Source organism: Passer domesticus, chromosome 1 (genome assembly GCF_036417665.1).
Source record: "Passer domesticus isolate bPasDom1 chromosome 1, bPasDom1.hap1, whole genome shotgun sequence".
In the NCBI taxonomy this organism is placed as follows: Eukaryota; Metazoa; Chordata; class Aves; order Passeriformes; family Passeridae; genus Passer; species Passer domesticus.
The window spans coordinates 90,062,431-90,084,761 of record NC_087474.1 but is presented as its reverse complement, the minus strand read 5'-3'; the positions used below and the strand labels follow the sequence as shown (position 1 = coordinate 90,084,761).

The following is a 22,331-nucleotide window of genomic DNA, read 5'->3' as shown; positions in this document are numbered from 1 at the left end:
GAAGGAGTTTGGTTTTCAACCTCAGAAATAAACAGAACTTTCAATTACCAGCAAAAGCACAACATAAACTTTTATATGAGAAATTATCCGGTTCATAAACTCCTTATTTATTTAAACACCTGTATGAATCTTACAGTTGTTACTTTCAACTACTGAGAAAAAGTTCTTCTTAGATTATTCTGTATTCTAGCAAAATATTCTGGGGATATGTTAATGCTACACAATTCATCCCTAGTAAAAGCTCAGGGGAGTGTAAGGGGTAACAGAATCTTACAAGATCAGGATTACTGTGAAGAGTGTAAAATAACCTGGCAAATCTCATAACTGGTGATGAAAGACACTTTCTTAGTCTGAATGATGATGCTACATCCAGAAGAAATACAGTCTAGGCTCCCTACTGGGATCACTATGCCCTCCTTTTCATTCTCAGTTCTGTTACACACAATGCCAGCAAGCAGAAACCTCCACTCTGAGCTGAAAAGGGCACTGCAGGCATGTCACTAGCAGGGGGCATGGTGAGCCCGTCTGGCTTTGCTCACCATCTGTGGAGCACCCGCTGGTGCCGTCGCTGGAGCAGTAGCGCATCTCGATGCGCTGCCGGCCCACCTCCAGCAGGTTTGGGTCAGGCAGGCGCGCCTTGCAGGTGTATCTGAAACGCTGCTCGTAGTGACCGCCGTTGTCCGAGATGTTCACTGGCGTCCAGGGCGTCCAAGGAGTTGTCTTTTTTAACTCTGGGCAGGCATTGGTGTTACAAGGCTGATATTCCTGAAAGAAAAAGGTCATCATAAATCTAATCGTCAAATACGACCTTAAAAACACTCCAGAAATGCTCAGACAAAAAGACAACCCTTTTAAAAAAACATCTTTGGATATTTTGGCAACATTTCTAATAGCATTGATCATCAATGAACTTTTAATACCAGTCTCAAGCTGAAAGTGTTTTTTCAGCTTCTATGCAAGCACCACACTGCTAAAAGCAACAATATACCTGTACAAATTAGATCTATCACATCCATAAAAACAGTAAATCAAACACTAAGCACCATAACCAAGCACATCCTTTATAAATTAATAGCCCCAAGTAAGGTGAAGCTAAATATGCTAAAGCTTTCAATTAAGAAGAATTCTAATAAACTGCAAGTATATGTCACAAACTGGCAAATAATTCCTTGGTAACATCTAGTGGCATATGAAAAAGCAAACCACTGCCCATTTTGTTTATTGCTTACATACTTCAAAAGGGACAACAGATACAATATGTTTTATATTACAGATTCTGGGTCCCTGAGGTGCATGTTACTCATAGCTCCAGAACTGCTAAACCTATCTTCAGAAGCAAATTCCCTGTGGAGTGATACACACTAAACGGAACAGATGACATTTAAGAAACCAATGCAGAATTGCCAGTATTCTCACAAATGCAGACTTGTCAGTATTCTCAAGCCCCGCAATCTACGTCTTCTGATGAGTATCATCAGGGTCTGTAGGTCCTGCCTATTCGTTTTTCAGAACAAAATATACTTCATCTGATGCAAATTCTCTGTAAAATATATGAATTAAATTAAACAACCACTGAATATCAGAATAAATTCACACTGACAAATTATTAAAGATGAAAAAAATTAGGTATCAGTGGGAAAACTTCTACATTTTCTCTCTACCTCTTGCCTGTAAGAGAGAGAGAAACTGAGCTCTTTCTGAAAAGAAGCCTACTAAAATTTGTAATATCACTAAATACTAAAAAATAAAGAAAAAATAAAAAGGTTTATCATATAGTACAACCTCTTTCTTCCATAACCTCTACCTCAGCTGATACCACCATGTTCCCACAAGCAATAGATTACCTACTCCTCTCTTTCCCATGGTGATAATGTTCTTCTTATCTCATACTTTCCTCAGTCCACTACCTCTTCTCACAGACAGTCTAACTTATGAACACACCTATATTATATTGTATACTCTATATTATGAACATAGGTTTAGAGCAATCACTTTCAACCCATATTTTAATTTAAAGCCTGTATTGCCATTTCAAATCTAAAAGAAGCTTATTGTCTGAAAGCCTTTCTAATTTTTCCATCTGTTAGAGTTGGAAAAAAAAAATCCCCAGAAATCCCCGTCCCACTAACGCAACGATACACCGGAGAACCCACCATGATGTTCAGGACACTCAACTTCTGAGGCCACAGGGATTTGTGACGACCCTGTGCTTCCACAGTTTTGTGTTACTTCATATATAAAGAGCTCTTAGACTAAAGGCTTCAGCTGGAGTACTCTTGTTCCCTCCTGAGGGCTGTGCAAAGTCCTTCGCTACCTTAAAACCTTTTGATCACTTCCATGGTGACCACAAGTCATACTCAGGCACCATTTAGGGAAGATTATCAACCTTTCTGGGATCTGAGTGTCAGCCTGGTCTGGTTTCTGGTTCAGAAGACAGCAAAGAACAAGCAAATTATCTGCTCCCAGGTACAACAGGGGAAGTAATTTTTCCATGCCTCCTCAGAGTCAATTCTTTAAAGCAGGTATGTTTTAGACTTAGGACAGAACATGGATGACAGTCCTCCTTGCAGCACATGAACTTTAAATAAAGAAATCATCGGCCAATCTGCCTTTCCCTCTCCTTTTTTTTTCTCTTTTTTTTTTTTTTTAAAGATGTCTAGCAGTGATGAGTCTATCACCTCCCCAGATCAGCTGTTCTGCTATTTAGTAATCCGCAAAGATAACAAATTGCAAGTTAATATGAGGCTGCATTTTCCCCTTAATTTAATTTTCCAGTCACTGAATTTTGCTGTGCATTTATCAGTGATGCTGAGAGTATTTCTTGTCCTAAACCTACAAAAACATTTTCATGTCCAAATACCTATACTAAGCTCAACTTGTTAAAGGTACACAGGATTTAAAACCTGATCTGCAGGTCCTTTGCACCCCAATATCTTCTATTAATCCCATTTCCTCATTTTCCTTAAGACTGGACACCAAAATTGGACTTGACATTCTAGAAGCAATCTTATCAATACAGCATGTAAAAGCAATCATCACCCCATTAGCCTGACAGTCTGACTTTAATATGCACATTATTGCATTAGTGCTTTTCCTTCCACAATATTGTACAAAGAATCTAAGTAGACCCAATTATCATTGATAACCTGTCCTTTTCTAAATCACAGCTTAACAACTACCTATAGATTTTTATCCCACACAAGAGGCTGGTAGTATTTGGCAATATTAAAATATGTTTTATTAGCTTCTGCAATTATCTAACATATTATTTACTACCTCACCAATCTCTGTCCTGCTCAAGCTTTAATGAAAATGTCTTATATCACTGTCTAGACTGTTGATAAAAATGTTAAGTGCTATTGACCCAAGAACTGACTTCAGGCAGACTCTACTGGACACAGTAATTTATATCTGCACATTGACACCACATTTTTCAATTTGTCAATGAACCAGCTTTTAATCCATTTAACATTTGTCACATATTTCAGTTTTCTGAATCAAATGATTTTCTGTTGAAAAGGTAAATGTATTGGAAGAGGAGATTACTGTATTAGAGTAATCTAAAGAGTGCTGTATTACTTTAAAACATCTTGAATCCCAAACTCTTTTCTATTAGTAAGTAAGCAGGAAAAAATCAACCAGTATAGTAGCTACTACACTGTTTATCTCAATATAGTCACAATAGTCTAAAAGTTTCAGTTCTTCATTTGCTATGAATTTTTGTACTGATGTTTTTCAGTGAAAACCAAAAGCTGCTAGAAATATGAGGATTTTCTTTATTACACATGGCGTAGAAAGGTGAGGGTCTTGTAAAGCAGAATATGTGAGATATGTAATGAACCCTTTGTCAAACAAATATAGCTAGTAGAGGAAGAAGTTATTTAGTGTATTGAATGTTGCTTTGCTAACACACTTCTGAGATGAACATGTCAGCTCCCACACTCCTAGAAAGACAGACTGCCAGTGCTCAGTATGCTTCAGGATGTGTAGTCCCTTCATACACCCTGACAGAGAGCATTGTCCTATGCTGTCACCAGCACAGAAAGAAAGATGCTCCTGAAGAGTGTCTGTGAAGACCATTTGTTAGTTTTTCCTTTCTTGCTTGCTGTATAGCTTATATGAAAGTTTGAGTGCTGTCACGCTTATCTATTCAACCACTGGATAATAACCACAAAAGGCTCAGAAAGCTGGGGAAACAAAAGTACATGTAGTTTAACTGGAGAATATTTACAGCAGTAAATAATCTCTCCAAGAGAAAATTCAGAGGACTATTGCCAGAATGGATGACTCCTTGGAGTTTTGGCACTAATAATGACCTGGCAGAGCCCCTGGCTTCTCTCAGAAACACTGAGTGCTGCACTGCTCTGCTGACTACCACGTTTGCCATGGAGGAATCAAAAACCACACGGTGCTCATTGAGAACATCAATGTGATCTGATGCTGAAAACTCTGGTAAAAACAGAACAATGAACTTGATCTGAATTGCCTCAGATGTGGACGTGAGGAAAGGGGGGAGACAAAAGGCATAGTTCAGATTACACATGGATATGTTAAGTGCTGCTAGCATGAAGACATAGTCTAACAGGAAAGATTTGAGAGGGAAGAGAGAGGGAATATGGAAACTGATACCTCTGCTTGGTTTATCCTCCTCCTATCACCTTGTCCAATGCTTGAATGATTTACCCAAGAGGGATTTCAAGAATATGGCTCTCTCCAAAGTAATTTTACCAGCTAGAATCCTGGGCACATTAATCAAGTAACCACACGTAAGTCTCAGATGAATAAAAATCTCAGAAGAAACACTGAGGTCTCATCTCGGTGGTAAAACAGAGCTAGAAAAGCAGTGAGGCATTCTGCTTCAATAGCGTTGCTGAGAGGAATGGAGACAGCAGCTGCTAAACTCCACCTCTGCCATTCCACATGGACTGAAGGGAGAGATGGGGTAAAGCTCTCCTGGGGGATTCTCTAGGTACTCAGAGAAATCCTTCATGGGCTCCAGTGATGGATTATGCACATTAGTCCTTAGGGTATGCTTGTGAACCCAGAGCAATAATTACTTGAGACCATTTATAGACTCCAAAAATATCATTGCAATAGTTGAAGCTTAATCACATTCTCAAAGTTCTCTTTGCAAGTTGTTCTAAAACTTGCAATCTAATTCACCATATTGTAGCTTTTAGTTTGGACTGGATTTAGCCAGTGGAGACAGTTGAATTTAGGCCTGGCTATACCAAGTAAAGATGCTAGTACTGGCTATACCTAGTAAGAATTGTAAGACTCAATTTTAGGGTGCAATTCAACATTGCAGTTTTTTGGAGATCAATAGAAATTTTACACAAAATACTGAAATAAATACATACCTCACAGAATACATGTCTGTGAAAATGATAAATTTAAATAAAAAATATCATGAAGAATACTGGTGGTAATGTGAGAAAAGATATCATAAATTAAAACAATTATTTGAAATTATAATATATTTGGAATCATAGATAATAATTATGCTATTAAGCAGCTACCTTGCTTCTTAAACAGCATTCCCTAGTATTTTTGCAAAATGGAAAAAGAATATTTATATAATGTTTTCTACCAAGATTTATTTAGAATAATTTGTTTATATTATTTTAGAAAAAGAAAAGTAAAACATAATTTCAAACTAGAGGAGACTATTGTTAAATAACACTGAACAAAACAACAAAACTCACTGTCTTCTCCTGGAGGACATCGAACTGACTAATTTTTTTTTTACCTCTGCATACCTACTTCAGTCAAATTCCTAAAAATTTTGAGAATCTCTGAGACTTTTACTCCTAGTTTAAATTTGATTTTAATGAAACAAAAAGCATGATACTATGATATTTCCTTAAAAAACTAGACCAAAATATTATCTACATTTGAAGTAATTTTTTTTCATTACAACCAGAATTCAGATAGAGAGTTCTATTCCCATTTATTTGTTCATATTATGGAGGGATTTCTCCTAACAAGTTCTTATTTGTTTGATGCATATAGTATGTCTATGTGGAATGCACTTCTGTAGCACTCACATGTGGTTTTTTTTCTCACCTGTTAGTGTGACAGACAAAGCAGCTAAATCAACACTGACAGTGCATTTAAATATTTTCAGTCCAAGAGTTATCTTTTATGATTTTCTTTCAATATATTGCATTAGTTCTGAAATATTTTTTTGAATCACCAAACAATCCACTGGTTAAAAAATACTTAGAAATTTTTGCTTTTTGTTCCATCATGCTAAAATTCAGTTTTACTAGCCTGAAGTAATTTTTAAGGTATTAACACACCAGTAGAAAAGAGTGTTGCTGATCCATAAATTGAATGGTGTACAATGTCAGTCACCTGAGACAAGACAGGGCTACAAGATATGAGAACCTCAGCCTCTCGGCATCTCTCAGTCCCTGAGTTTGCCACAGCAATACACAGTTAAAAGAAAGGATAGCTCTCACATGCAAGAAAAACAAAGGCCAAACCAAATGCAACAGGGCTATAAAACTTAAGAGAAAAACAGTTCCCACGAAGAGGGAGCCTTTTTTACATGTCAAGATGTAAGTTCCCTGAAGAACTAATACACCCTCTCTCTCCCCAGGAACCAAAAGACAGATAATATTTATCTTCCCGTCGTTAAAAAACACAAAAAAAATCACTAACAACTTTAAAAAAGAAAGGGTTCATTTATTTTTACTAAAGAAATGTAAAGTCTTATCTATTTAAAGAGGCATTTTCAAACTAAAACAAAGACAAGTCCCTGATCATATTTCTATTTATTCCACAGTTTAAAAAGACAGGTTTTTCAACCAAATACCAGTAGATATACCTTAGTTGAGTGTAATTGTGTTGCTACAATACAAGCATGACATGAAAGAACACTCAAACTCCATTAATTTCAATCCATTAAACAAAACATCTTCTACCCTGTAAATGTCACCGCTATACTGGGAAAACAAGCCCTGAGAGAATTTCTGAGATCCCCATTGTATTTTAACCCCACTTAAACATCCTAGTTTGTAGGCAGTATTTTACCTTCAGTTGACATCCATAGGAGGAGTTCAATAGGAGTTAAATAGTCTCCAATAGATTCCAATGGAACCAGGACTGCAGAGACTATTGCTCATAGCAGATGCAATCCTGCAGCAATGTGAATTAAGGGTGGGATGTTGTGTCCAGAATGGATTTTAAAATATTTTGATGGATAGAGGGAGGAAAATAAGTTTCTTCTGAACAAAAAAGATGTGGGTTTTGGCTGCAAATACTGACTGCACGCAACTTTTTATTTCAATTTTGTGTATTTTAAAGAAAAGATTTGGAAAAATCCCCATTGGTGGAAAGGACAATTTAAAAGGAATTAAAGGCTGAATTTGGATCCCTTTTCCCTGGAAGAGTCCAAGACCCTGTGGGCAGGTCAGGGAATTAGGACAGTTTAGCACACAAATCCTTCCTGTATTCAATATCACTAATTTTACTTCAATAAGGGAAGTTCTTACTTTCATCACCTCTTCATAAACCGATCAGCTTTTGGAGTGAACAAAGCCACCACTTTCTTTTTTCTACCAGCCATTTGTGTAACTCCCCACTCAAAAGCTACATTTTATGTCAAACTCATTAAACTTTTCTTAAGGAAATTGCTACTAACAAAAATTACTGTTTTGCAGGTAAGTTGCCACTTAGGAGATTGATGTCCAGGGGTTATTTTCTCCAGTTCAGGAATCTTATAGTAAATTCCACCTGGTCTGTGGTTTTGTATGCTGTGTTACAATCTGGCACATAATAAACATGCCTCTTGTCTAGAAGCCCCACTGTGAGGTGGGAACCACCAAAAGTGGTGGATGAGAAGCTGGGGATGTCACCACCTGAACCCAGAAAAGTTTGAGAAAGCCAAAAGGACCTGTCAGAGGATTATGGATTCAATTTTTTTTGCCCTGAGTGTTGTCATTTAGGCGGCTGCAAAGAAAAGGAGTGTAAGATATTACTGAGTGGATGAAAACAAAACACACAGGACCATAAATAATCAAGGCTGTAAGGCTGAAGGGATTTTTCACCTAAAAATGACTGCATGGATTTACCAAAACTGACTCAAAAGTGATTTCTATATTGCCACACAGTGAAGGTCTCAATAGAAGTAGGAAAGCCAGGACCAAAATCTGAGCAATATCATGACAAGTAGATGGTGAAACATAAATGTCATTAGAGGTAAATGATGTGTTACTTGTAAATGAATCAAAATTTATCTTTTCAGCTTTTAAAATCAGTGTGTAAATAGCAGCCTTGAAACACATCTTTAGAAATTTAAAGAGAGAGAATTCAATTTTACCTTTAAAATTAGGAATGTGCCATTTGAAAAGACCAGGAAAAGAGATGTAGCTTCCCTGATCACTTAGTACTTCAGAAGTAGGGAAAAGGAGGCTGCTAAATATTCCATTTTGGGAGGTATGATCAACAAGTGGGAAAAAAATGAGTTCCTGCAGCTCAAGGAGTTACTGCTTAGCTGGGCCACACTAACAATCTGTGCATGTGGCTTCATTCATTACAAATGCAAATGCAAAGGAAGGAGGATTAATTCAGATGGAAAATGGGTGATTTTTTTTGCTATAATAACTCAGTTGTTTGCAATTAGTTTCAAAATACTCTTACTGAGAAGCCTACCATTTTTAATGTAGGCCATATAATTCCTAACAAAAATCTTCTAAATTGCTGAAACAGTTATTATTAACTAAAAATATATTTTTTAAACTGCTGGAAATCATGGCTATCCAAGTATTTATTAACCGAAAGTAAGAACTTTAAGAGCTAATCCAATAGTCAAAAAGACATAAAAATGCTATAAACTCATCAATTTTAGAGAGTGCTGCTTCATAATCACTGCAAATCTGTTATCAGTAGTAAATTACCTCCATCTCATGTTTTCCTTCATGTAGGTTTTTAGAATGACAAAGAGACCTATATTCTTGTTGTAAAAGGAGATCCCTAACAACATATTTTTAAACACCAACAGTGGAAGAAAATCTGGAATTTCAGTTTCCCCAGGCAACACCAGAGTTACTTGGTACTTTGTGATCTGGAAAAAGTTTGATTCTTAGGTCCCATTTGCTTAGATTCACCCAATGCTAGTTTTAATGTTTGCCCCTGTGGCAAAACGGCTCCTTTCTTTAACAAGACAGTTTCAAATTAGGCACAGCCATAAGGTAGTTCTTGAAATGTACATGCTGAGGACACATTTACTTCCATAATATTTAAACCTGAAAAATCAACTGTGTGACAAGTCTGCTGCCAAGTAATGCAGAAAATTAGAACAGTCATTATTATTTTATATCCATCTAGAGATCACTCTTTCATATACTTATTAATTTATTCTCAATTTTCATTATATAATCAGTGCAGTCTTATATTAAAAGTAATGCTTTTACCAGCCTACAGTTAATCCTTGATCTTATTTTCTACAATGAGACAATCTTTTAGGTTCAGCTGAACTACCACATTTTAGGATCAAAATCTGAGGGAAAAAATGCAGCTACCAATCACTGGTTCATGAAAACTGACCTGATAGTGTGAAAGTATTAGCTGCTTATGCAACCATTTAGACAACAAGCATTCAATTGCAGCTCATTTACTTGTTTTTTGGGGGTTTCCCACATTAGTTATAAAGATTAATAAATTGCGTTTTATAAAAAAAAATGGAAGCAAAATTTGAGAAAACTAATTTTGGGAAGAGCTGAAGCCTGGTTTTGCTCTGAAAAGCTGATTATTGTAATATTCTTACTGTATTTTTATCTTAAAGGGATGGCTTAAATGATAGACCAATCACTGGAGGGAAAAATCCAATAATGTGACTCCTGAGATAACACTTAAAATGTTAGAGAAGTTACTAAACAACAAATGTGTAAGTGATGGAAATGGTAGAAAGTGAACAGATGAGGAGCCATGAACTTTAATTCAGAGCTGCCAGTCCAAAAGTAGATGGTACAGTAAAAAGCAGAACTGCTTGCTGAAATGTGTATACCTGTGGAAGTATTTAAACGCACTAGAAATTGATTTAGACATACAAAGACACAGGATCAGAGATTTTGATCACTGCACTTTCTGATGAGGTAGCAGAAAGGCTGTGATCTGCACTTCTGAATATGAAGTCACTTAGTAAGGGATCTGCGTATGGATTTGGAAGGCCTGTGAATATTGCAAAATACAGCTGCCAGATCCATCCAGCCCCAGATGGTTTTTATCTCATCTTCAAAAATGCCAAATACCAGAAAGTCCTAATCATCTAATCAGAGGCAATTCAAAGATGAAAAGTTAATGTGCATATGAAAATCCATATCTTCACAGGTCAAAGGCCACTCCTCTGTGTATAAGAGAAAGGAGAGAAACAAACACATCTCTCATTCCCCAAATTCTTTTAAAGCAATGTTGAGAGACTGGACGCTATGTATGGCAAATAGGTACAGAAGGTAGGTTAAAAAAATCCATTGTGCTATAAACATCTTTTTCAGGCCTTGACCAAGGCCTGTGGAAGCAAGATGAACAAAAAAAAAAAAAAAAAAAGCAGTTAAGCACAATTTAATATGTTATCATAGCACAAACATCTGCCTTTCCCCAGGGCAGAAGTTACAGCTGAGCTGACAGATGTGACTGTGTGCCCACACCTCAGTCACTGCTGCTACAGTCAAGTAGATAAACACAAAATCATCTTCAGTTATAGCTTGTAATCACTTGGACAAGGAAACACTGCAACCAAAAAGCCAAAATATTTGTTTCTGCCAACTCTGCTATGGGAAAACATGACCTTTAGTAAAGGGGGACACCTGAGCTAGTTAAATTGCTACAGCAAGCATCAGTTTAACTCATGTGTTAGAGCCCCTGGATATGTGGGGAAAAAAATACCACAAAAAGTGAAAGGACAATCAAAATAACAGTATAAAATTTTACCAGTTGCTGACTGAAAAGCAGAAACATAGAAACAGATATTTGAAAACCATGCATCTAGTTGTGATAGTAAATGTAAATTCAAATTACCTACAAATTTTCATGTTTGTGCTTAACATGTTCAGTAAGTGAAACTGCAAAGACAATTATAAATATACACTTGTCTATCATTTCTTTATGAGTGGGTATTAATTTCTCAAATCATGTACATTTAACCCAGGATTCAATTTCCCAAATGTATAGCTCTGTTGCCATTTTAAATGCTGTGGGTTATGTCACCTACCTTCGAAGTTTTTCTAAAAGCATATGGGTCTCTCACATGGTCTCTGACGTATCTTCACTACAACCTTCACCCAGAAGTTCACATCCCCTATAGCTTCCCAAAAGCAACACGTCTCTGTTTAGGCAAATCTGCATCCTGCCTTTCTATCCACCAATGGTGCCTGTCATTTTTCAAAATCACATCAGAACTGAACCTCCTGTTTCACATTTTCAATTTAATTTGTGTCAATCAAAATACCTCCCCATAAATCAATTTCTCTCATATAACACTCCTTATTTTTAGACATTTTAATGCTCTTGGTTTTATATAAAGTTTATTTACTAAGCTTTTAATTTGTCTACATTTTATTTTTTAAGCTCTTTGTCTGAAAGAAAACACTTTCTGATCTTCAGCCAATTCCTGGTAAGACAGATGTTTCTGGGGGGAAAAAAAACCCCACTACTTGTATTCTGACTTCATATTATACTCTGTTTCCAGTATGAGGAAGATGCAGCAAAAATAACCGTGGTCTTCCTTTGCACCTCCTCCAATAGGAGCTGTTCTGTAGGTGGCATGACCCTGGTGTAAAACAGATCAGGTTTTAATTGACAATAGCCTGTGTGTTTCAGCTCAGGATTTCTGAATACTATGCTCTGCTGCTCTGGGGAAATTCCTTCGGATTAAAGCTCTTTCATTTTACACCTTGTTTGACGTCTCAGCAGAAAGGCTAAGCACTGTATAGGGGAAAGGTGGTACTGCTAAAGACATTGAAGCCAGAAAGTTAATGAAGAAAACAAAAGGAGGAGATTATAGACTGTAAAAAAATCATAGGAAAGAAAATACGGTGGTAATGAAAATTAACTGACCAGGAACAGTCTGGTTTCCTGAAAAAATTAAATCAAAGCACAGATCAAATGGAGCATTTTAAGAATTTCAAAAAGTTGGACATATAACAATATATATTTTCTTAACACAATACTCATGAAAGTTCTTAAAGAAGGACTTTGCTACTTAATGTACGCAAATGATCTTTAGCTTCTCTTTATACACAGCTATGTTCATTTCAAGTCTTGTTGCAAATCAAATTTCTGCATGCCACCTCTGCCCCATTTCTTGACATAACATTCACATAAACTCATTTATGAGAGGAAGAAAAAAAGGACATGAGAAAGGATTGATTCACACTGTAGTGATGAAATTGGGCAGAAAAAAAACCCCAGCTTGCCAGTGAATATGACATCTATTAAATTTTTTCTCTTCAACATACCAGAAAAAGGACACAAATAGATAAAATCTACAAGAGTTGAGTTACATGACAGAGATTGGAAAATGTAACTGTGGCACATGCCTCCGGGATGCTGAGGCTGCAGACTGCCGTTGGGTAGTTAGGAATGCTGTGCTTGTTTATCAAAGCAATATGGAAACAAACCCACATTAACTCATTGGAAAAGAGGGATGGGTAATACATGATGTTGTATTTCTAATATTCCTAGCAATGTGGAGAGGACTCACTTCCTGTAACTATGTAACCATGGCTGGAATATACAAGTAAAACTCATGTGACAGAATTTTAGCTCAAGGTCAGGATGTTTGCTCTGAATTTACACAGTAGACTTTATAATACAGGCTTCATTTTGACAGGTCTGTAAGCATACCATCAACTCCTTTTCATTTTCAGGACAATGACATTAGCAGCTGGAAAATAAAAGTGTTAGTGTTATTATTTTCCTAAAGTTGGCAATTTGGTCTGCACAAGTATTTTGTATTCACGCTGTGATTTTAAATTTGAAATGTCTGGCCATTTATAAATATTCTGGCCTATCAAATAAAACTTTCAAGGTAAGTTTGATGAGAACTACACTGCTGGAGCAGTCTATCCCTGAAGGACTGCACTCTCTGGAAGGGACCCATGGTGGAGCAGTTCTTGAAGAAATGCAGCTTGTGGGAAGGACCCAGGCTAAATAAGTTAATGAAGAACTGCCTCATGTGGGAGAGACCCCATGCAGAAGCAGGGGAGGACTGAGGAGTTTTACCCCTGAGGAGGAAGGAGCAGCAGAGATGCTGTGTGATGAAATGACCTCAGCCTCCATGCCCATGAAGTTTAACCTGGAAAGAAGGAAGAAGTGTGGGAAAGGTTCTTTTATGATTTGGTTTTAAATCTCATTACCTTACTCTGATTTGGCTGGTAATAAAATAAAATAAAATAAAATAAAATAAAATAAAATAAAATAAAATAAAATAAAATAAAATAAAATAAAATAAAATAAAATAAAATAAAATAAAATAAAATAAAATAAAATAAAATAAAATATAAAATAATTTCCCCAGTCAAGTTTGTTTTGTCCATGACAGGCAATCTAGTAAGAGATCTTTCCCTGTTCTTACCTCAACCCAAGAATCTCTCATTATATGTTCTCTTGCCTGCCAGGATCAGGAGGGGAGCAACAGAGCAGCCTTGGCATCCAGCAAGCCTCAATGCACAACATGACAGGGGTGCAAAGGTAGCCTGAATTTGTACATATGCAAAGAGAAAATTATAACTAAAGATTTTTATGTTGTGGGTTTTTTTTCCCAACTGGACAAGTTGGTAAAGCATCCTTCTCTCTGACAGCCTTCTCTGATACTCAGGAATTTGTCACCAAAATATAGAAGTTCTCAGCAGAAGTCTTTCTTCTAGATGCTCAAAAAGACAAGGCAACGCCAATAAGACCAATAAAGGTAGAAAATAGGCCAAAATAGTTAGGACAGGCAGTCTGCTTTGTTTCTTATTTTTCCGTAAGAAGCCTAGGAAAAGATCCTTAAAGGGAAAAAAAAAAGAAAAAAAAAGAAAAGCGATTAAGGTAATGACACTGAGCTGTTTGTTTGCGTACCCACAAGATGTTCTTAATGGGACTACATAAAATAAAAGCTGTTACAGCTAAATAAATTCCATTGATAAGAAAATGCAGGTATTTGGTAGGAATTTGGGGATGAAAGTGTGAGGGACTGCAAGCAGTCCCTGGAATCCCAAGGGAGAGGGAATAAAGAAGATGACAGAATGGAATTTTCAATAATCTACATGTAGATAAATTTCTCATAAATCCTCAAAGGGAAGGCTTGAATGTGGCTTCCTAAATGCTAATTCACCTACTTACACTGTTGCAGTTTTAAAAGAGCACAAGAAATGCTGTATATTTTAACTTTTATTTCTATAATTTATAAATGTGTTTATGTGGGACTTAAATTTTGGTCACAGATTCTAGTACATCTCAAAACAGTGATTGCTTCTCAAGGCGTGGGTGTTTTAGTAAATACTTTTTAGTAAACATTTTGGTATAAGTGATGATGAGGTGCAGAACATGCTGTTCAGTGAAGGCCTGAGCAATCACTCTGCAGATATTGAGTGATACATGAACTCTCTGTCTTAATGGATCCTAGTACTATAGGAAACCTAAACCACCCAGCCCAAGTACTTTTGTATCAGAGAGAAGCATGAGAGAGATGCCTAAAAGGATTTCAGAAGGCAGAAATGCTACATGTAATCCTTTTACTAAGGATTTGTTTAAGGTGTACAAAATCATGCATCATTACCCAGCTTTCTTACTTTTAACATCAAGTATTGCTTGGAAAATTTGTTTCAACAGATGCTATTTTGGAACAGAGCTTTTTTACTTTGCCTTTTTCTTTCTTTTATATTTCATACAAGCAAAATAATATTTTTGTAGCTGTTTTGCCACCTAAGATTGCCTCTCTGTCTCTCCATGTTTAGACAAGTCTGTGAGAAGTCACAACTTTGAAGTTTGTTCCTCGAATTGTAGCTGATATAGCCAAACCTCTTCTTAAATTGTGGAAGTGTTTTCTTTTAAATATCATGACAAAGGGAAAAAAAGTTAATATGATCACTTGGCAGGATGACAAAGAAAGTATCTGATTTTACAAAATAGAAAGTTCTCTATCTGTGTCCTTTGAAAGAACCAATGGCAGATGCAACAGAGTAATTTTTTTTTTTTAAACAAAGATTGCAGATAGAATCAGTCCAATGTGCCAGGGTCTTATCCTGCTCAGAGGCAAAAATTTCATTTTGTATGTGTGAATGTTCCAAAGAGCATTTAGCTAGCACTTGAACAGAGGATCTGTAATCATATGGCTGCTCACATCTCTCAAAGACACAAAACATTACAGAAAATGCAAATTTTTGTAGGATTCAGTGACATTGAACGCTAAGAAAATTTAAATCATTCAGTATTTCAAGTCAAATGAGAATAGCATCCTCAAATACGTTACATACCCATCACTCCTTCTATCAATTTAGCCTCAGAGAGCAATTCTTAGCACAGGAGGAAACTGAGTGAGGTACAGGAACAACATCTTCTGCTACAATAGTACTAAATGTGATTATTACACCCTAAAGTTATGTTTTTCCTGAGAATATCCTTTCTTCTAGCAGGAAGGAAGTGGGTGCAGAGATTGCTTGCCTTTCTAAGACACAAAGCAATTCCTTGTGAGAGGGTCACATGGATTCACATTATGCCAACTTCAGATTTCCCTGAGACTTCTTTAATGAGGTCCCATGAGCCCCTTTCATATACTGAAGATTATTAATTTTTAAAAAATATCATTTTAGGCACAGCAGTTTAAGAAAAGCAATGAGAAGGAGACCTGTGTATTTTATATCTACTTTAATTGAGTAATAAACAGAAGCATCTGGCTCAGAGGAGCTTTTGATCAGAACAGCAACATGTAATGTTAAGATTACGTAGTTTTATCAGTACAGTGTATCATCTTCTTTCTGGCAAAGTGAAAACAAACATGGGCCTGCCTGGCATCCCAGCCAGTGAGATATGAATATACAGCAGTTGCATTTGATCAAGGGAGTCTCCTACTAATCAGCAGTTAAATGAGAATTTCCAATGCTCACTAGCAGGATCAAGAAACCCAGATGGATCTTTATTTGCCCACAGGATAAGGCTACTAGCCTAGCACTAAGAATCATAAGCTCACAACATAAGTGATTTATTCCAGTGGATGTGAAGTCTACTGCATAAAATCCAGAGACAGCTATCCCAATGCTTAGCTGAAATGGAATTTCTGAAACATTGATGTCCATATTAAGGGATTCAGGTTTGAAAATCCAATGTTTTGGGTTTTTTCATGGGTATGGGAAGTGCCATTAAATCATCTGAGGAGCCCCTCTTGCATTCCAGCATGAATGGTCCACCTGAAACTTAAGCATAAGTAAAGGACTAACATGCTTCCTGCTCTGTAGCTCAGTCAATAGGGACTAAGTCCTGTTTGTACCAGGCCATGACTTTTGCATCAAGCAAACAAGATAGGCTAAAGGGCCTGCTGGGCTGTGCCTGAGCTTGTGCTGGTCTTTCTCAAGATTTGTTTTTGTAAGCAACAGCAATTATCTCTGTTACCTGCTTTGTTTTAACTTTTCATCAGCTCTGTTATAATTGTGTGAGGTAATGTCTACACCAATATATATTTTGTAACTAATGGGCATTTGAAACATGCAGTTACTGAGAGCAGAATGACCAGTTAGACCCCCTTAATAAAACACAGCGCAGAGGATGCTTTGAAAGAGCTGGCAGAGAGCAATACCTGAAGCCCAAGGGCTATAAACATCTCTGATGGCCAATTACTTTTCATCAAATGAATGCAACCCCAGGAGCAAGGTAAGTCAGACCATTCTTCTCAAGCCTTAGGGGAGCAGAGAGAACAAAGAGCAAGCACCCAACATATGTAAAACACACACATTACAAAGTCAATTCAGCTGCAATATGGAATTGTAAATCAACAAATAATAAGCAAACATAAAAAAGTTCCCAACCACATCCTAAACTGAGAAAAAAGAAATCATAAATATCAATGTAATACTTCTGGCCAAGGGCTCAGGATACTGACCAGGTGCTGTAAATTGACCCCCAGACTGAAAACATCAACCCCGACATCGAGGGGCAGTGGGAGGGCCAGCCTAAAAACAGAGAAAGTCAGACTAAAAAGTTTGTGTATTTATGTTACCAGCACGTAATTTAAACTATTTGATAAGGCTGTTATAAATGTAAGAAACATTAAGACTGTTATCAGACTAAGATTAAATTCTTGGCTTCACATAAATGGTGTATTCTTTTTTGCCTGTAGCATAATTGTAAGTGTTAGTAAATAGGTGGGAGTCCAAGCAATCTGTTCTCTAACTTAATTGCAACAAAATTCTCATAAAATACTTCACAGTTAAGAATATTTTCAGATATTCATGTGCAACTTTAACTCTTATTGTTACTAGATCATGTATTGGAATGATTGAGTTTGCAATTTCATAATTTCCTTAAATGAAATCAGATAAATCAATCATGTTTCTTAGATGTAATTGTGATGAAGTCTTTTACTAATATCAACTAACATATATGAAACTTATTTACCACTGATATCTTTGAATTCAGAACTACAAGACAAGAAAATGTGAAACAAACATCCAGAAGCTCTGTATCTAAGCTGTCTTTGCTATCATGTGATAGCAGCAAAGACCTATGAATGTCAGGGCCTGATTGTGATTATACAGTAATTATACTCATCTGATATAGAGGGTGCAAATAGGACTGCAAAATGGGAATCTCTTTAGAACAGAGCCTCAGGAAAATAATGACAGCTACTGAAAAGGTTTAAAATTTGTTTCTGAGTATGTGGATGGTTTCGTAACACTAGGAATTGTTTGAGGCAGAGACTGACATTTAAATTTTTTGTTTTATATGTTGTACATTTTTCCACAGAGTTTCAAACTTCCATTTTCATACCCTCTTCAGGAAAGAGTCAACTCAGACTTCTCATTCATAGCATGATACTTCAATGTTGGAGTGGGAAAAAAGTGACAGAAACGAATCCTCATCAGCATCAAGTCATAGAGAATATTGTAAATCAAAAATTAAGTTCTGAGCGTGAAGCCTCAATAAGGTAGAGCTACTGTCTCATCTGCAGGGCAGCCAGCCCTTAGATTAGCAGAGGTAGGAGGGACAGTTCTTCTCCAACATTTCAAATTCCATCAAAGGCTTAGGAAGTGGTGAGTAAAAAATGGTTTCCCCTTTCTTTTTTATTTACTACTTTTCTGAAAGGGGTGAAATTATTTACTTAATTTGCTACATTGTGAAGATCTAGCATCCAATAATTTTTACCAACCAAAAAAACTGCTCATGGATTTAAGAATTTTAGGTAGTGGGAAGAGGAGAACAGTGATAAAGGTCCTGGCACAATTCAGCTCTGATTTCCTTAGCTCAGAACTTTACTGTGACATAAGCAAGTGGTGAATAGTGACTTTGTAGGATGTGTTAATATAGGTAAAACTGCATTCATCATACACTAGCATTTTTTCACCTATTTCTCCCTCACCAATACATATTTTCAAGATTTATTTGTAATTTTGAAACCATTTAAAAGATGAGTTGAACTTCAAAAAAAAGCTTTGAGAATTCTGTCCCCAAAATTTGCAATATTTTTTCATTAATTACAGTAATTTAAATCCTTACATGAGTACTATCTGTCCTAGACATAACATAAGTGCAAGAAAATGGAGACATAATAATCCAGAAAGTCAGGAAGATGCTTTTCCATGCAACAGGCATTAGATGCTGTCTGGTTACAGACAGTTATTGATGTCTGGTTCCTGATCTGAAAATAACAGCAGTGTTATTAAACAAGCACTTTAAGATAAACCTTTATGTTTTCTAATGTGTTGTGAGAGATTTTTTGGTTTGGTTGGGTTTTTTTGTTTTTGTTTTTTTTTTCAATCTGTCTGTGTAACCTGGAATACTGCCAATATGATTCAGAAGTCCAGTTCTGCCATGTTTTTAATTGTAGCTGGAACTGTGCAGGACTTATGGTGACTGAGGTACAAATTTTACATGCAGTAATTCAGAGAAGCCATTTATACTTTACAGTTTTTGATGAATGAAACAAACCCAGGCTTATGCAATGATTGGTATAATTCAAAGCATGAGACGCGAGAACAACACTTGATTTAAACCACTAACTGAAACAGGTAAAGTCATTCTTTACCTAAATGACTATTTCATAACAAAATGGCTTTCAGGAAATCTAGATGAGTGTGACTTCTCCAAAGAAGAGCCTGATCCCAGCAGGACCAAGAGTGATTCAGTCAAGTCAGAACTCAAAAATAATTTCAGACATTTTTAATCCGTTCCCTTTACCTTCTATATCCTTTCCCTTAGGCAGTCACTCAGACAAACCTGGATGAAGCTGCTCCCCAGCACACAGGTGTCTGGGGTCTATTTTGCACTGCCAATATAGCTGCGCTACTTACTACACTTACTTACTTACTAAACTTACTTACTAAAGTTACTTACTGATCCTTACTAAAACTTTACAATACACTCAACTACCATGTACTTCAGCACCCACACACCCACAAAACTACCTATTTATAACCTAGAATATGCCTCAGATATACCTATATGTATATGGATACCTTCTGTAACCTCAACACTAACTGCAAGTCAGACTCCACTGCAGGATTGAAATTGGCAAGTGTTAGAGGAGGCCTTTAAGGGCTTATCTGCTTTTCTGAAGTTAAAAAAAAGGTCTTCTGAGATGATACAAACTCTCTAGCATTAAACCTTCAAGCTTCCTATCACAGAATAAGTGTATCTTATCCTCATTTATTTTTAAAAACTCACATCCAGAAAAGCACTGAAAAATTGCACTGTTTGTACTGTACACTTAAAAATCTATGAACATATGGCTGGTTAACTTTAATTAATAGAATTGAGCAAGCACACATCCATTTAGGAGAAAACCCTTTCTTTATGAACTTGTATTATCCCTTCACCACTTAAGAACACCAACAAACAAACCACAGAGCACTTAATGTTTCTCCAAGGAAAATGCAGGGAAGGAATCAATTGGAACAGCTTTGTGCTCAAAATCATCTGTGAAGCATCAAAGTTATGTTTGTTGGCATCTGTGCTCCAGCTGCGGGGTTTAGAGCTTTTTGCTTTCTTAATCACGTTCCTTATTCCAAAGAGTAAGTACTTGGTTCTGTGCATTTACAGAGTTGGAAAGTTAATTCATCAGGGATTGCTCATACTCCCACAGCCTTTAAAGTCATTTCCCCAAGAGAACATGTCAAATTTGAAGCTTCAAAGGACTTATTTTTTTTACTGGATTTGATAAGTGACAATTAAAAAAAATAAGCTAGATTAAAAAATATATCTTTATACTCATTGAACTGTGTAGGAAGAAAAAGATGCTTAAAATTACAATTATCCAGCCAACAAACAAAAGCCCCTTGCATTCAATTCATAATAAATATCTTTGATGGCAATGTTAAACTATTCTTTAACTGTTGGGAATCCATTTATGAGCAAGTACTTATCTGTTTTAAAAAGCACTCAAAATGACAAAAACTCTGAGGCTGACTCAGTTATCCCTGCAATCGGAGGAAGACTAAATTGACTTCACTGCCTTGTGGGTAAGGCCCTGTTTTAGAAGTGACAATCAAACACTAAAACCACTTTGTGTGTCATTTTGTGACTGCATACAAAATATAATATGATTTTGAACAGCTACAGAAACCAAATGCTGTATTTTTTCCATTGATTTCAAATATCATGGATTCTGAGTCCTCCTGTTTGACCACCCTTAGGGTGGAAGTGTGGAGCTATCAGGGTGTAAGTGGGGGAGAAGGGGTATTTTGAGGGGTTTAATGCAATATAACTGTTTAGTAGCTGCAAAAAGTCCCCTGCAGGAACTCGGCCTTTACCCTTGAGTAAGAAACTAGGCTGCTGGTTTAACTGCCCAAAGTTAAGAAATACAAATAAAATGACAAAAAATACATATATTTTGGCCAACAGTTTTGGTTTTGTTTTTCTTTTTCCCCAGAAAAGCTTAAAAAGAATTTCCTTTGCTGAATTCTGCTGCTTTGAGAGGTGATTCTACTCAAGAGAAAAGTATTAGGGGGCCAGTCCCTGATGCCTCCTCTACAGTACAAATGAACAAAGAAGAGAGCTGGGTTCAGTACAGCCATTAATGAGGGACCTGCAGAGGGATGTGACCCAACAGAGCACTACAGGAGGGAAGCTCACCAGGGGCAGTGTTTTAGAGGCAGAGAGAAAATGCTTGCTGCCAATCAAGAAATCTGAGGAAGGGCAAAAAGAAATCATCAGAACTAAACAGCAGGGAGATATCATTAACCTGCAAAAAGCTGAAGTTGGGTACAAACCAAGAATGAAGGGATATAATAATGAATCTAACATAATAAAAGTAAAAACATACTGAGAGAGGCCAGAAAAGAATTCAAGGAGGTACTGTGTGAGGTCTAAAGGCTAAGATGCAGTCCTGCTTCAAGGACTTTAGGGACAGAGAGATTGCTACAAATTAGCAATTGCCCAGTGCACTGGGAAGGCATTCAAGGAGTATTTAGAAATGGCAAGACCACAGCAGGCTGTGCTAGATGAAGACATGATGGCACAAATAGATAAAAAGAGAAAAAAATGTCACCAAAGAATGTAACTACAGAAACAGAAATAAGAAAACTAATACTAGCAATGCACAGTTTCTTGCCTAAATTTATCTTCTCATCTGAAGCCTGGAAGATGCTCAATGTGACATCACTTTTAAAATATACTTCAGCAAGTTCAGGGGAACTGAAAAAATGAGCATGACATCTGAATTGGGCAAATCAGGGAAATCATAATAAAGCATGAAATTAGTGGAATATGAAATACGATCTGCTGCAGAACAAAATTATATGCTCTGCTTTTCTTTAAAAGCAAGCTACAAACCTATCAGAAGCTCTGAAGGAGTCAACAAACTTATGGATACAGGAGGTAAGCTGATACATTCAGAAAGAAATTCCACAGTGTATCTCAAAGGAATTATTCCCTCTTAGGAGACCTGCAGCCACAAGCTAAACAAAAATCTATTACGCTTTCACAGGTAATGAACTGCTTAAAAGATGGTAAATGGAAGAGAGGAATAAATAGTCAGTTTTTCACAGTGAATGGTGTTCAACATGGTCTGTGCTCTAAACCTGTGTGGCTAAACTGATTCAACAGCAGGGAAAGTACTGTACCTAAAATAGCACCTACGTTCAAAATGAAAAAATAAAATTAAAAAAAAAAACAAAAAAACACCCCCAAAACAAACA

General features: G+C 36.6%; 1 protein-coding gene across 4 annotated transcripts in view; it reads right to left on the bottom strand.

Annotated features, from left to right (window-relative positions):
- SEMA5A (semaphorin 5A) overlaps positions 1-22,331 on the bottom strand; it is a 315,396-nt gene that overhangs the window by 34,827 nt on the left and 258,238 nt on the right. For all 4 annotated transcript variants that reach the window (XM_064428870.1, XM_064428877.1, XM_064428886.1 and 1 more), the window contains one exon: positions 540-765. In XM_064428870.1, coding sequence (XP_064284940.1) covers positions 540-765 — 226 coding nt within the window. The remainder of the gene's footprint in view (positions 1-539; positions 766-22,331) is intronic.